The following is a 16,784-nucleotide window of genomic DNA, read 5'->3' as shown; positions in this document are numbered from 1 at the left end:
TTAAGCTGAGGCACATTAAAGTTCTTCACATTCTTACAAGGCTGTCTTGAGGAGGCGTTCTGCCACCCTTTCACCTGAGGCAGCAATCAGCACAGCTGGGAGAAGTTTCAGCTATCAATTTTGACCTTATGTTATTAGTGCCTGTCATGGTTTAACCCCAGACAGCAACTAAGCCCCACACAGTAGCTGTTGTAGTCATTTGCTATCTAAGGGACTGAATGGGGCAAGGAAACAGAGCACTTTCTTCTTCAAATGATATATTGGAAGGAGGAGAGAAAGCTTACATCTTCAGGGCCCACATGCCAAAACACTCATACTTTCCCCCTGTGCAGCTGCCCTTTTAAACAGCACTTTCACCCCTACAAATCCTGCTTCTTCAGTAACATCGTTCCAAAACTGTTCTTGTTGGGATGTTTGCAGAGGACCAGTGTAACGAAGTATTCACCCATGGACAAAAAGCTTCTAGACTGGTAGATTTTCCAAACAAAACATAACGCAGTTTTTATAATCTGTCATGAAACAACACTTTGCAGATCAGCAAACACATTTTACAAGCTAGAAAACAATTCTGCTGTATCAACCTGCTATTTATCCTCCATACTTGGGAAAGATTCCACCTTTCTTTCTAGAGGACCAATATTTGCCTTTAAAAAAAATAAAAAGGTAACCAAAAAACCACGTCATTAACACTAGTGGAACAAGTGCAATGAGGTTACATAGCTGCGTTAACTGACCTTCACCACCTATTGCATAACAGCATTCCAGACTCTGGTGTTACGGGCAGATCTTTTACCTATTTTAAGATTTTAGTACTCAAAGGAGAAATTAATTCAGTTTTCAGACATTTAACAGCTCGGTCCTGCATTTCCTGACATTAGCCTTTTATCAATAGTATTATTCTTCTGATTATCCTCACCCCTGTGCCAAGTGCTACTTGTAACATGGCTTAAATGCATCTCATAAGGGAACTGGGTCCATGTATACAGGACAGGAGGTCAGCTGCCAGGCCACTGGAAAAGGAAAAAATTTCTAGAAGGTAGTAGCCTGACAGGGTCAGAAACTTTGGGCAGATTCTTCTACGCCCTTTAAATCAATTTAGTTTTCATTCCACTGAATGACTAACTTAGCCAGAATGACGAGCATCCCAACTGCCCTCTATGCAATCCCTGAATGCTGCCCAGGACAAGATGCAGATAGCAGTGAAGAATTCCTCTCCAAGTCCAGACACTATAACAACAGTAAAGTTATTCTGCATTCATGTAGATCTAGGACCACACACCTTTAGACTCTTCACGGTTGCCTTATAGACACATCTGGCCTAACTTTAGGTTGTCTACAAATCAGGCAACTTGTCTAATCCATTTGCATAGGTTTATTCTGGTCTGAGAATATATTTGCTCACTTTAATAAATTCATTCCCTCCAATACATCCGTAATGTATAAAGGTAAGACTCTTCCAGTGGAAGAAAAAGAGGGAAAAAAATGAAAGAAAGGCTAAACACTGAAAAAATTGTAGGCACGGCTTGGCGGCTCATTCAACAATTTCCTACAATACTTAATTAATAAAACCACAGTCCTAAAGCTTGGTGCATCGTTCTATACTTAAATGGTTATATTCAAATACTCTCACAAGGCAGTGGGACTGGCTTTTCTGGAACTGCTTGCTGGAGAAAGTGTTTGTTGGATTTGATCCATTCCTATCCAAATAATGGCAAGACTGCAGCCGAAGGTCCCAGTCTGGCCAGGGGCACCACCATTCTAGGAACCGTATCAACGTTCAAAGGAACTAGAATCTCTATTCAAGGATCTTAAGATCAGCTTCACAGCAAAGGAAGAGTAGAGGTCTACACATATTTGGAAACAGAAACACTCCTGTGGGATGCAGGTTACTGGTATACTCAGTGAATCAGTTAGCTTACCCAATACTTTTCATCAAAAGAATTTCATCCCTGATGTTCCTCAAATGCCACACCACATTTTGAAGGTCATATAAACAAACCTGTATATTACCCGAGTTCCAGGTCCCTACAGCAGATACTCTGAACAAGTCCCTTCAATAAGTAGAAAAAGATTTTGTCAATGAACTACCTTCACCTCCTTTTAAATTACATTTTTGCAGCAGGAGCCGTAAGCCTCAGCTCTTGCACTTCATCCACAGGAATTAGAGACACCCTGAAGAAACCTTGTTTCCAGGCTCCTGGCACAAGACAGTCCCGATGTTTACCTGCCTGACTCATTTCCCTGGTTTTATGCCTCTCACGCTCTTTCACAGAGATGGTGGTGCAGCTGTGGTATGCCTATTCTGCTGTAGAATGCAACACACCCAGAAGCACTAAGGAATACACCATGGCTTCTCCTAGAAGCAGCACCACTGATACCAACTTAAAACTGCCACCTTCAATATGGAAGTTGAGCACAGGTAAGTGTTCCGCTAGAAGGAAAAAAAGAATATTACTCATCAACACTCAAAAAAACCCTCCGACTGGCAAATTTCTCCTTAAGAGAATTCTCAAGGGGAACATATACAGGAGAAAAGTACCAGACTTCTTAGAAGTTGACAGGGTTTAGCCTACACACATCTAGAGGGAACAGCATAGTCAAGCACTGACCATAGGGGACTGAAAAATATAACTTGTTTATTATTACCATACCACTGTAAAGGAAGCATTCTTATCAGCTGGCAAAGTGTGTAAGGAATATAAGTCTATGGAAAAGCCATCCCTAATTGAACCAAGTCTCAACAATGGAGAGCATATTAATGAGGCAAGGCTAGGCAGTGTGATGAGGAGATAACAATACCCATAGGAGTTACACTGGTATTAAATGCAACTTTATTACTGTATTACTCTCTTATGAATCTTTACGGCAAGAATAACTCTGTTTATACAGATGTTCTTTCAACCATCAGTTATTCTAGTTTAAACACACATACAGGAAACCTTGACATTTTAAGATTACAGGCCATTAGATTAAATTAGATCTGTTATTTTGCTGTAGTAACCTACCAGACTTCACAAGGCTGATATATTCTTTCAGTGAAACTGAGATGCATTAATTGAAATGAGATACCACACCTTTAATAATGCAGATTGACGTAGCTCACTCACAGGTTTTTTCATTTGGTGCCTTTATTTTAATTCCTCTGAGTACTACTAATATGGTTCATTTTATCATTCAGAGGGTATTCTTCACTTAAGCAGCACATGCCAAGCTAAACTAAAAAGAAACAGGACTGGTTTGCTGTTACACAGAGGGATGCATGGCTGGTATTTATGCAAAATTAAGCAAGGCTGAACTCCAGTTTCCTACCCAAAGTGACTGGCGATCAAAGTGGAAAGTTCACCCAATTCAAAAACCCCACCTTCTGTAACACACAGATGACACCAAATCTATCACCACTGGAAATACTCTCTTAGAAAACACAAATCGTTAAATATATAAGCAGCCTCAGCAGTAAGAATCAGAGCTCTGGCCCTTTTCCCTGCTCAGGTGAACACCTTAACACTACTGGTTCAGAGCTCCCGGGAGAGACAAGAGGAGGATTACGGATAAAAGGAGAGACGAGATTATGAGGATCCACCCAAATTTCAGTGCAATTTAAGACTCCCCTGTCCTTCGGGGTCCAGATTAAAGAAATGCTGTCAGTTGAAAAGGAAGACTTCTGGCACTCAGAAGACCTGCTCTGGTGAAAGGTCACAGACCCAAGGATTAAAGACAAGACCCCTAAGACCTCTGGAGCAGAGGAAGGGAAGCACCTCAATCCTTGCAGATCTAGACATTCACCACTTCATGTCTTAGCTTCCCCATCTGTACAAATAGGACAGCCTCCATTTCCAGCCCCACCAGGGGAGAAATGCACTGCAGACCACAGGGTGGATTCCTGTCAGCGCTATACAATAGTGACAGCATTCACATGAGGATTTAAACCAGATGAGAATCCAAATAGCAAGTCACACAACTTAATCATTAAGAATAAAAATGCACAGCAAGCCCAGAGTTTTCAGTCTGTCCATTTCTGCTTTAATTTCCTTCCACGGCACTATTTTACAGCCTAAGACAGGTTTTAAGCTGTCTCACACTGCTAACATCCTCACTAGCCTGTCTTCTCCGTATTAGGGAGGTCCACCAGCCCTGATTGCAACCATAATGGAATTTTTTATTTTCGTTTGAGAGGTGTCATTTTAAATGGTCAGAAGCGAGCTGGAAGACAGAGCACACTGGACATTTGCTAACATCTCTAAGCCAAAGAATAAACTGGTGAGAGACAATTACAGAGCCAGGTGAAGCAGATGGGCTTAGTAGTCAGACACAGTGTGACCCCCGTTTTCTAGTTTTCACCCAGATCAATAGGGCTTGGCACACAGAACATTGATACCTGTAATATTCCTCATTTTTTAATTTTTATGTATTTTTCAGATTGACATTGCTTTTCAATAACTTTGGACTAATGTGTCAAGTTCTGCCTAATTCAGTCATCCAAATCACCCAGATTCTGAACAGTGAGCAGATTTTTGGAAGAGATAATAATCCTCATGCTCCAGAGCAAGGAAATACAATGCGTTAGGCAAATTAAGCCACCTTTACTTCACTGGAAGCTTCTTCCTCCTTTCTCTTATTGGGAGCATCAACTCGGCATTGCTGGAAAGGCAGATGCTTGCCTTGCACCACAGCCATGGCAATGCTCCAGGCTCCTGACACACTCCCTCAGGCAAGAGGATGGTGGCAATAGTAACAGCCCATTACAGCTTTGTCATTCATGCATCAAGCAGATTAAAAAAAGTGAGGGAAGCACAAGAAGTTATAGACAGCTTTCTCTGTACACACAGACCCCCTGGGCCTGCATGGAGGACACAAGGAATTAGGAGCCCTTCTGCTCTGCTCACCAGGCCCTGGGCCGCCTGAGAACAGGCATGAAACCTCCTGTCACAGTGAACTGTGGAATAAACTGCCCAAGAAGGAAGCTTCTGCCTGACCCACAAGTTCCTGCTCTTATACAGGAAGACTTACAGACCCTTAATTATTATCATGCCTGGAGTGATTGCTACCTATGGAGATTAATTTTTTCTGTTGAGGTCTTGGCTTCATTAGCAGTCAGCAGAACTCACGGTCACAAGGCGTTTTATGTGCCATACGTACGATGGAATCATGTGCCTCTTCTCTCTTGCTCCTCTATTAAAAAGAGGGCTGTAAAGAAACCACCGTATCCATCTTCCCAAGACAACCAGTGTTTAAACACTCTTCACTTTTCCTCTTCCAGGCTGCATACTCACCTTTCCTTGACACAAAAGCCCTTCTTTCCACGTTCCTCATTGTTCCTCTGGTCCCACACCAGCCAGCTTACTGTGTCAGTGCCAATTCCCTGAAGTCTGACACAGCACTACCTTTCTGGCTGATGCTGGAGTGAACCATTACAGCCTGAAATTCCAGGGCTTCAGGGAATCTTAAAGTCACAACGATTTTAACAACAATTTGCCTAACCACTGTCGGAAAACAGAATCCACTGAGGCTTACTAAAAGCTACAGATTAAATTCAAAGCTCGCAGCTGAAGGGAGCTGCTACCCTGGCATCTGGGTTTATACCACCACCTTCAAGCGTGTTCCGTACCGGCAATCAGACGAAGAGCTATTTAAAGTGCCTCTATTGTTACGTGCCAAAATATTTAACTATTAAATTTCACGCGCCACCTGCCCGTCTTCGTGCTTCGGGGCCAGCGCGCACCACGGGCAGAGCTGCGCCCCGGCCCTGCCGGAGGAGCGAGCCCGGAGCCCCTCTTGGGCCGGGCGAGGAGGCGGCGGAGGGGGCTGCGGGGGGTCCCCCGCCGGGCGCGCTGCCCCCGCCGGTGCTGGCGCCCCCGGCCCGCCCCTCCGCGCACTGCGGAGCGCTACCTGCGCGGCCGCCACCCGCGGGCCGGGGCGGGGGAGGCGCGGCCGGCGCTGCGGTGGGGAGCCCCGCGGGGGGACGCTCCCTCTCCGCGGCTCCGCGCACCTGCGCGGGTCCTGTTTACCGCCGCCCTGTTCATCCCGACCCCGCGGGCGGGGAGGGGAAATGCGATTAAAAGATTAAGTTTGGCAGAGATGCGCGGGAGGGGGGGGGGGGGGGTGGGGGCAAGGGCCCACCAAAAGGCGCGCAGGCTGCGCGGGGGCCGAGCCCCAGTTCGGGCGGCCCCGGCTGCTTCCCCGCAGCGAGCAAAGCGAAGGGGCGGGGGGTGCCGGGACGGAGCTCGGCGTGGAATAAAATGCCTGCGATCCCCGGGAGGCGGGGGGCAAGGACACCGGGTCGTCCTGCGGCATGTCCCCGATGGGGGCCAGCGCCAGGCGCCCGCACCCCTGCCACCCCGCCGGCTACCGCAGTAAGCGGTCTTACCTCGATCCACTTCTGAGCCTCGGTGAAGGCCAGCTCCGGCTGGGGGGCGTCGGGAGGAGGCTGAACCTCCCCCAGCTCCAGCCCGGGACTGGCCATCTGCAGGGCCCCGGCGCGCCGCGGATGCGGCGGGGGAGCAGCCAGGCACCGAGCCGCCAGCCCGAGGTGAGCCGCGGCCGCGGCGGGGGGACGGCGGAGGCCGCTGCCGGCCTTCCCTGCCTCGCAGCCGCCGGGGCGGGGGCCGGGGGCGGCGGCGCTCTGCAGCCCGGCTGGCTGCGGCTCGCCTGCGGTAACCTCTCTGCCGGTGCCCGTCCGCCCGCCCTGCCGGCTCGGTCCTCCCTCGCCTGCCGCCCCGCCCGCCCCGCCGGCGGAGCGGAGCTGAGCTGCGCTGCCCTGAGCTGCCAGCTAAAAATAAAACAGACGGGCGAAGCCGCTTTGCCTTCAGCCCATGCAAATGCCCGCGCCGCCGCCCCCCCGCCGCGAGCACCGCATCGCAGGCGGCGCCGCCACTGGGGTGCGGGGGGGGTGGGGGGTGGGGAACGGGGGGCGACGCGATGGCAAGGCACCCCCGGCTTGGGGGGCGGGCAGCCGATCCCCCCCACCCCGCAGCTGCTGGAGGGCTCCGAGCCGCCCCTACACGTGGCGAGCTACCGGTCGCTGCTGTTGTATTAAACACCTGATTAATTAATGTTGCCGCTGCATGAAGCACCTGAGAGCCTCCGTTCCCCGGCGGCGGGACGAGGCTGTGGCCCCTCGCCCAGACCCTCACCCACCCACCCAGGGGCCGGGGGCTGCTGCCGCGGGAGCGGAGCGCCGGCAGGTGCCTCTGGCGGCTCAGCACATCTGCTCGTCCTGCTGAGGGGTGAGAGTGGCCTTGCAAAAACGTGTGGGTGCCAGCACGGCGCCTGGCAGCGCGTTTCTTCCCTCAGAAGCAAAGCATCAAGGTGTGCTTAACAGGTACCGCGCGGGGATGCGCGTCCCTTTTTCCTCCTCTTGCGGAGGAAGAAAACAAACTCCATCCTGCAGAGACTTGTGCGCCTAACTTGCAACATGTGAGCAGTCCTAGCTCAAACAGATGCTCTTTAGCCTAAGGTTAAGCATAGAAGTTTCTAGAAACTGGGGAGTGGGGGGGTGGGGGGGAATTTCACAGGGCATTTTTAAAGCCAAATCCTAAAAATCTCCACTAACAAGTGTTCAAAAAATGAGCCCAAGCCACTTGTTTATACTTGTGCAAGCATGGAAAGGTGTCTGTGTGCTGGAAACGCGGGTATGTGAACAGTAACCCCTACTACTGAGGTTCTTTTTGGGAGGGGTCAGAACTGGCCACATTTCCCGCTTGTGGTAGTTGTCAACATATTGTGACAAGAAGCCACCTGTAGGAACTACTTTTCAACATTCTCTTATTTTAAGCCTGACTTCATCTCAATTCAAAAGCTGGGATTTCGAATCTTGTTTATTGTTCTAAATTAGTCAAAGAAAACATGCTAACTCTTCAACTATAAATATATCAAAAAAATGCATATATTCAACTCTATTTCCATTCTAGGATTTTGTCTCTATTGTTCTTTACCTTTTGGTTTTGTCTTTGTTTATTTTTTCAAATTTGCTGGAGTAACAAAGGGCCTAAAACCAGGAGATAAGCTTTACAGGGATTTTTCTGAGAACTACAACTAGACAAACACTAGATGAATGGTAATCTAATCTCAAACATCTGAAGAGAAATAAGTGTATTTTGAAATACTTATGCTAACAAACTATTTTCTGATTCTTATAATATTTAAATAAATCCGATGTATATCAGGCATCAATTAGATTTATTTTCCTGGGGCAGCGGAAGACTAACAATTTAAAATAATTATCCTACTTCTTTTTTTATTGCTGTGCAATATCCAATGTATGATTCTGCTGTCTGGTGATCTCAACACCACTTCCCAGAGAACTAGAAGAGCTGAAATGGTCTGGGGTAAGCATCCTATGACACAGAGCATCTGTTCAAGACCACCACCACATACCTTGTCTTGAAAGGTGGACATTCATTTCTCACTTACACAGCCAGTTTTCATGGATCACTAAACTAATGTGCTCTTACATGCACTCTTACACACATTCCTATTCACACACTTACATTCGAGCATACAAAACTTTTAAAATGTATTAAATCCACACAGAGACATGGATATAGAGCTAGTGCAGCCTTAAAGAGCCCTGTTGTTTATTTAGGAGTGTAAAAGACACCCTGAATGGCAGCAGGAATCTGGCCACTTCTTTTCTAATCCTAATCCTGAACCTGCTTCCCATTCAGTCAAGTAAGAGGCAGCATCCCTACCTTCCGGTTCCCATGGAAACCCACTTCTAGCATCAGCCCAGCTTGCCTTTTTTCTTTAAACCACCATCTGCCTGGGGAGTTGCAGGCTTGCTCTAAGCCCCTGGAATACCAGTCATAGGTTTCTCAATGGTTTTCATTTCTCCGTTACAGCCCCCTGGCAACTGATTCAGGAGGCAAAATACGAAAACAAGCACCTTAGAAACTGCAGCAAGGTTTTCCTGAGATTACTGTGCTGCTCCTGACCAGAAACATTGCCAGAAACATAATCATGGAATTTGTAACAGCGACAAAATAGGAGAATGTTTCTGGTAGCTCTTTGCTTCAGTTTAGCTTCTCTGGTTTTCTTTCCATTGAAACTCAGCCTGGCATCTCATCAGTCCTTATTGCCTGCAACAAACTTGCATCTGTACGTATTAGATAGGGGAAAACCTACGGAGATTCAGGTATCAGTGTCAAGCCATGTATCTTTGTCCAGGCACAGTCACCTTTCCCAAAAGCAGACTGTGCCTATGCACAAGTAAAGTAACTGTGGGAAAATGTGTTGTATGGTGGTTATAGGAGAAGGTGGAAGCAGAGAAAGAGGGTCTTTCTGGTTACTGGGGATCTCTCTTGCTGTTATACACAAAAGGAAAAATAGAGGCTTTTAGGAACATAAAGTTTCAAGAGAGTGAGGATTCAGCTTGTATTAACCTGTTTGTTCTTCTACCCAAATTAGTTTTCCCCACTGGAAAGAACTGTCCTGTTCCTTTTTGTCTTCAACATCACATCTAAAATCTTTAAGCCTCTTGAATAGCAGGAGCAGGGGGTTAACAAGGCCTGGCTGGTGTCACAGCAGGCCTGATCTTATCCCACAGCAGCAATGAACAGCTTGCATCGAGGAAGCTGTGTCCTGGAGAGCTTCTGCCGCTACAATGTGTCTCCCTGAAGGAACAGGTCTGGTGTTCCAGACCAAGTTCTGAGGAAAACCTGCTCCTAGGTGCCATCTTTGTGCTCTTGCTCCTTTTTCTGGTTGTATTAGCCTGACAGTAAACCTTTTTTTTTCAAAGCAGATCTGACATGATGTGCCTTTGGTAACAGGGATACCCTCCATTTGGAAAAAATCACTTGAACCAAAAAAAGGTTGCACAAAAAGCAAATGGGTGGAACACCCAAGGATCCTCTATTTCTACTCTATTTTACCTGGCTTATTAATCTTTCCTTTGTGAGCTTTTAAAAATGCGCCTTAAACCAGCAAGGCCCCTGGGCTGGTTAAGAAGGGAAGTTACCCTGCTAGCACCAGGGTTTTTCTGCCTTCTTATCTCCTCCGCAATCTGTCAGTCCTGGCTGATGTTCTCTGAGCAGAGCTTGTTTTTCTCCCAGACCATAATTGTCATAGTTGGGGATGTTGCACAGTCCTGGGCCAAATTTTGGAGAAATCTAGGCTGAGCCATAAGTGTACTGCTCTGGCTAAATATCTTCTCTGTTGTTTGCTCAAGGACTTTTATACATTTCATTGGTTTGCTTGTCCTTTTCATCCTTTTAACAAACCACTGAATGTCACACAGAGAACTTGAGGCCATATGGTATTAGTTGTAAAAATTCTGCTTGGAATTCCTTCATTCTCTAGAGTATGAAACAGGGGTAGGCACATTCAGCACAGCTCTGTACAACTGCCAGATTATTTCAGAGCTGCCCAGAGACGCAGCCTTTGAGCCGACACGGGGCTCACACCGTTGCAAAGAGCAACATGGCTGCCTGGTGATGGTGTGGGAGTGGGACAGCTCTGGCATAAAGCATCCTTGGTATTAATACCTCTCAACAGGTATTAATCCTGCTGGAGAGTATTTGGAGATTTTTTTACTGACTGCCAAAGGCATGTTGTTCACTTTCACAGCTTGTCATGTGTGAAAGGGTCAACTGAGAGGTGAGCTGAGTGAGCAGGTGAGAAGAGCCCTTACAGCAGCATCTATCAAGGCAGAGGAAAAGATCTTTACCAGAAGTTTAGCATTTTCTTCCTTGATAAAACAAGATTCAAAGATAGTTTAACTTTCCATGACATGCAGCCTGTCTTTGAGAGCAGGCTGGTAAAGATATCCACTCAGAGGAAAGAGAAAGAACAACCCTAATTTTGAAAAAAGACTCAAAGGAAGACTATTCCCATTTTTTTTTAATTTTGTAATTTATTTTTTAAAAACTTACAAACTAAAAGAAAGTAACACCAGAGCTTTATTTTTAGTTCTCATGAAAAATCAATAAATCTGTGATCATGAGAGCTGTTGAATTTTTTCTATCACTCAAACAAATGTTGTGACTTTACATTTTAATCAGGGTGTCTGCTGTGGTGCATTTGCAGTGTTCAGCTTTTGGCTGACAGCACCTGTTTGTTTATCCCAGCCATGCTGTCTTCTATCATATTCACTTTGTCTCTCAGCAACATATTGTCAGGCCTGGCATCGATGTTCTGTGTTGTTCTGGGAATTACAGGAGTGGATGGATTATCTGAATTTGCTCTTTCCTTAGAGAAAAGCGTCTTATCCCTTCTCACCCTGTCCTGGAAGAGTTTGAAGCCCTTTTGTAAAGTAGTTTTCCTCTGTTTTGGAATTTTGTATTGATTTTTGAAAACTAGTACATCCAATTGTCACCTGGCAGCTGAGCACCATATGACGTTTTCTTATTCCCCTGTCTTTGCAATGAATTACACTTTTAGATTTTCAAAGCTGTTGACTATCCAGGATCTGATATACTACTACACATATTGCTATTTAACTATCTATAAGCCTAATGAATCAATCAAAGTGCAGGTGACTCAAAATGAGAGTTCATGTGCATAAAAGCCTGTAAATATTCAACATAATTTACAAAGCATATAAGTTTGGGCGTCTTCACCGTCCTCTCTGTTCCCTGAGTAACATCCTTGATCAGTATCTCTGTGTTTTGAGTGCTGCAATGCTTTTAGGTGTGGGGTTTTCCCTGCCTGGCCCTCCTTCCTGGCTTTGACACTAGGTTCTGCCTCTCCTGGTGGCCTCCAGATCCCAGGCTGATAGCTTTGCTGATTGCACGGAGCCTGGCTCAGATACTCCTTTCATCCGCAGCCGTGGTCAATTCTCCCACTCGCCCAAACAACCACTTCCTTCCTTCTTTATATTGTTCTCATCAAGACCTGCCTTTCCTCTGGTATAGGAAATTCCTATATCCACTCTCCACTTAAATGAGCATCCTTTTTTCCCCTCACCAGCCTGCTTTACTTTGTCCCAGCCTGCCATAGTCTCCTGCCTTTAAACTCGGTTCTCTGTCTCTTTGGTCTCAGGTTCTTCTCCCTTCCTCTTGTTTCTACATAGTGGTGGAGGGACAACACAGCAAATACAGACCATGAAAACCACTGGGGAAAAGAAGCAGAAAAAAAGCCAGTGAAAGGAAAAATATCACAAGTAAGGTAAGTGATACCAAGTTATACAAGGTTAAAAAGACATAAATTGGGTTGACTGAAAAGCAATTATATAAAAAAGAAGTGTAGGAGTGGTGAAAAGGAAGTGAAGCAACCCAAAATGAAGAGGTACCAAGGTAAAGGAAAGAATAAACCTGAGCACAAAACCAGTGAACTTGTCAGGCCAGGGACCGTCCTTTCACTCTGTGTTTGTAGCTAACAAGAGCAGCAAGGTCCATGTGTGTTCTTTCTAGGATGTCCCATAAAATACATACCATATTACAAAAGGAAAATGACCATATGCACAAACCAGCAACTGAAAGAGGACTTTGAAGGAAACTGCGGCTCTCCCACCCTGCTCTCTGCTCCCAGGGCTACATAGTTCTGCTCTCTTGACAGGTCAAGTCAGAAAAAGGATGTGGCAGGACAATGGGCCTTTCACCAGCTGTTATCAAGGATCTTTTTAGCCCGTTAAAACAAAAGCCCATTGGTGAGGAACTGATGCTCACAGGTTTGTGTACCTGCCAATGGGATGCCCGGTTTCTTTAAAGCAAAACCAACAAACAGTATTCGCTTCTCTGCTGAGCTGGAATCGGCACAGAAGGGAAAAACAATATTTCCCTTCCAGTTTTCTTCTGAGTCTGACTGCTTTTCAGCTACTTCCTTATAATCTACTACATTAAAGACTGGAAATTGAAGTGGGGTGTTCTTCCAAACACAGTCTGATCTGGAGCAGGAATCTCCGCTTCCAGTAGGTATCTGCGATAATCTTCCATCTGATTCTGCACTCTGTTCGTTTAAATGCAGCATATTCCCCTGCTGCCACCCACCTAGCGTACATCTTACCCCATTTCACCATCCTGAGTAAATTTTCAAGAACACAGAGTTACTCAAATTTTTCTCAGTGAGGAGCACAGCAGAGCGGTTTTAGTATCTTCAGGGAGATGTTCAACACCTCTTCCATAGTGCCATCGAAGGGGCTCTTTTAAGTCAGCTAGCATGCTCAGAGAGCCCGTGCCAGCTGCAAGTTCAGCAGGTGCAGCTGAGTCTATCTAGGCTCACTACATGAGAAGGTACGTAGGCAGAGCAGGTTATTCAACAGTCTGCAAGCCTTTGCAGCAAGCCATAGCTTCAAACGACTGCTGCAGAGTTGTGGTATTTGTGGGAGGAGGGGGGCTGTCATGTATGAGACAGCATGTGGTGAAGGAAGTTAGAAACTTTTCCCAAACTGGTGTCAAATGCGACATAAATCAAAAACTATGTGTGAAAAAAAGGTGATTTGGAAACCAAGTTCTAACTTCCAAAGTAAATTCCTGGATTCTGATATTAATTTTCTTGGTGTATAAAAAACTTTGTGTACTGATATACATAACCACACAGTTCACCAAACCACGTTGTTTTTATCAAACATGCAAAAGAAATAGCAAAAAACCCTCTGACTGATGTTAGAGCAGCTATTTGCTATGTAGCTGCTTGTGAAAGTTTGAGAAATCTGGGAAAAGCCACATCACAGTCAGCCTTTAATTTTAGCAGTGGCTTGCATCATCCAGAAAGAACTGGTGAATGCTATCTTCCCTCCTCTTTTCTTAGTAACTATCCCTGTAGAGCAGATCAAAAGGGAAATCCTGTATTGGGAATTAACACTGGACTTTATCCAAATTTGTTTGGGGTATTAGCTGGTTCACAGTGAATTGGAATATTCATTTACTCAAGATAAGGAAATAGGCAGATAAAATTGGAAAATGGAAAGGGAAAAGAGAAGCAGGGGCAGAAAACAAGAATAAAAAAAAAGGAAAAAGACTGACTTCGTGCAGTAGGACAACAATATATCTTATTTAGTAACATTATAATTCAGTTTCGTCACACAGGAATATTAGGGTGTTTTTCTTCTCCTATGTGTTGAATTTCTAAAGGACAATATTTAGCAGAGGATTGTGGTCAACTGGAAGCAAGAGAAAGCAGTGTAGTGTAAGGTACAGGTGAGTTTATTCCCTGAAGGTAGGCTCTCTTGCGCAGTGATCTCCTGTGACCTGACAATCCTTGAAGAACAAAACACTCATCAAAGCCTGTGGAGCTGCCTTAGTGCAACAAGTACCGTTTCTGGGACAGACGGTATCTGTTACAGACAGGGATGGTCACCTAAGAGCCAGTGTGTCAAAATCAGCCATCAAACTCAAAATGAAGGCTATTATGCTTGCTTTGTTTTGTTCTACCCACCATTTCAAAGGATGGAGTAGTATTTGCAACCTCGCCTACATTACTACTGAGAGTTAGGAGGAGCTGTGGACATCTTCCCAGACAGCAGCCTTTCTTACAATTCCCTAAACTGCAAGTACCAACAAGTTGGTATGTTTTAGTAATACTATTTCACCAGTTAGACACGCTTACCAGCTGAAAACTCATTCACTGGAGCTACTGATGGCAGAAAATGTAAATCTGCGTGACCACAGATGCAGAATACTTCTTAATACGTGTGACATTTTGCTATTGAAGAAACAGCCAGTACTATGAATATTTGTTGGACCTTCCTATAACCTTTCAGTCCTCCTGGATAATTACTTTCTCTGCTGTCTTCTGCACCTCTTGGGGATCAAACCTCACTTCACTGAAACCCCTGCGACCTTCTCTGAGGTAGAAGGCCCTGTCCTGCATGAATGTAGGTCCAGCAGGGCCTTCCACACCTCTCAAGTCTGGAAGGCTTCGCGTAAGCTTTTCACACTGCTCTTTCAAACCCAGATATAAGTTCATTGTACTCCCAGGTGGTCAGACGTTAGCCATCTCCAAACCAGTAATGCCATGACTGTACCACTGATCCTGGCTTAACAGGCTGGGCTCATTTGCTCAAGCCCAAGTACTGTGGAGCACATTTTGGAGCAGGGTTGGCTCTCCTCCAGCCTGCTTTAGATCTGGATGTGGTGACGTAGGTCTGTCTGTTGGACCATCGTCCATGTCGACAGACTCTCAGGAAAGAGAAGTATATTACACTTTGTTGAATCACTGTCTGAACTACTAGATGATTTATTCTTTGAGCGCTGCCCACCCATACGAAAGTGGAGCTACTAAGATTGCCAAGAAATCACTGCTATAGAGTGTACAGCCAAAAGAGTTTGTGAGTGTGGCCCTTAAAATAGCAAAATTGGGGGAAAAGTCCCTTTAAAGTTATTTTCATAGCTTTCTTTTATTATTACATTTTTAATTATGTCTTTCTGTCTGGCCAGCAAAAGCACCTGGAGTTTTTCCCAGTTTAGAGGCCCAAGTGCTTCACTGTGGGCTTCCAGAAGAAGCCCAAAGGTCAAGAAAACCTCAACTGATCACTCAAGAGAATGGAAAATACTTTCTGGGACTTGGTAATCCATGTAACTGAAATTATTGCCAATACCTGTTGACTCTTATTCTCTGGCACTTTTTGGCTGCTGATGGAACTGCCTATCGCAAGAGCTCCTGATCTAGCCAGAGGAAAGTACAAGCAATCCATAGGCTGCAGAACTGTCATACATGTAGCTGATCCAAGCCAGCATTTTGGAGTATGTCTACGTTTTTTCATTAACCGTTGCTTTTCAAAAGGTCCATATTTACTGAGTGATTTTTCTTCTTGAAATACAGCGTTCATTGAATGTGTCCTCACTGTATTGATGACCCATGCTCAGGAAACTGGCTAGGGATTTTCATAAGATGCTAAAGGAGTTAGACACTCAAATCTCATCAAAATTGATGGGATCAAGCACAAAAGTCCCATTCGTGCCTCAGAAAATTCCAGTCCTAAGACACTGGTGACACCATGTTTACTTCGCATGCTAGTGGGTCAGCAGAAGATCAAAATGATGGTGTGTCTGTAAGAGACTGGAGTGCTAGCATTAAGAAAACCTTTTAGGAGTCATAGTCCTATGTTCAGGTCAGACAGCACAGGGAAAGCCAGAGTAATTCATCATTTGGCAAATTGAGTTCAGCATCAAGCTTTACTAAGGGACAAGGGGCCTCCAGTTGGCTTTAGAAAGTTTGCAGAATTATGTTTCTCTGAAAATTAGTATTTTAATCAGTTTTCAGTGCTCACTGCATATGCTAGATTTGTGTCTGTGCACTACTTCCAGATGTTTCAATCAAGCTTCATTGCAAATCCTTCTCTTTATAGAGCACTTTGCAGGGAGAACGTAGCAAAGACCGTTGTGCAGGAAGGGATGATCAATCTCTGGAGCACCTTGTGAGACTGGTCAGCATCTTACATGCCTCAGTGAGACTGACAAATGACGGGCCCATCAGGAATAGACTCCGAAACCTTGATGGCAAACAAAGACCTGTGGGATCTTCGTCCCAGTGAGTGAGGGAAGTCATGCAAGTGGTTCTGCAGAGTGGAAGATTTTCCAGCAGTGCAGGATGACTGGGCTGTATCAGCTGTGGGAGTTCTTGCCATGTGAACCTCTCTGCTTTGTATTTTGAGGTAGTTGATGTCAATACAGTACTCAAGTATTCATGATCTAAACCTAGATGAGGGGGGCACTTCAGCAAGGAAAATACAGGCTCATGTGTGGAGAGCATGACATCTAGAGAAACAATGGTTCTTCAAGGCACATGCTATAGCATTCTGTGGGTATGTCCCAGCATCACCAGGTTGCTACGGTCTTCCCTTCCACTTTCTATGACAGTTAATTCCTTCAGCTGCTGAACACTGTGGAGGAGTTGAGTACAGAGCACTGAAA

At 45.5% G+C, this 16,784-nt stretch overlaps 1 protein-coding gene across 1 annotated transcript in view; it reads right to left on the bottom strand.

Moving 5' to 3' along the window:
* Nucleotides 1-6,846, bottom strand: part of LIMCH1 (LIM and calponin homology domains 1) — a 181,746-nt gene extending 174,900 nt beyond the window's left edge. The window contains exon 1 of the mRNA XM_055796716.1: nucleotides 6,365-6,846. Coding sequence (XP_055652691.1) covers nucleotides 6,365-6,460 — 96 coding nt within the window. The 5' untranslated portion in view covers nucleotides 6,461-6,846. The remainder of the gene's footprint in view (nucleotides 1-6,364) is intronic.
* Between the last annotated feature and the right edge of the window lie 9,938 nt (nucleotides 6,847-16,784).

This window comes from Falco peregrinus, chromosome 2, assembly GCF_023634155.1.
Source record: "Falco peregrinus isolate bFalPer1 chromosome 2, bFalPer1.pri, whole genome shotgun sequence".
In the NCBI taxonomy this organism is placed as follows: domain Eukaryota; kingdom Metazoa; phylum Chordata; class Aves; order Falconiformes; family Falconidae; genus Falco; species Falco peregrinus.
This window is presented reverse-complemented; position numbering and strand designations above follow the sequence as displayed.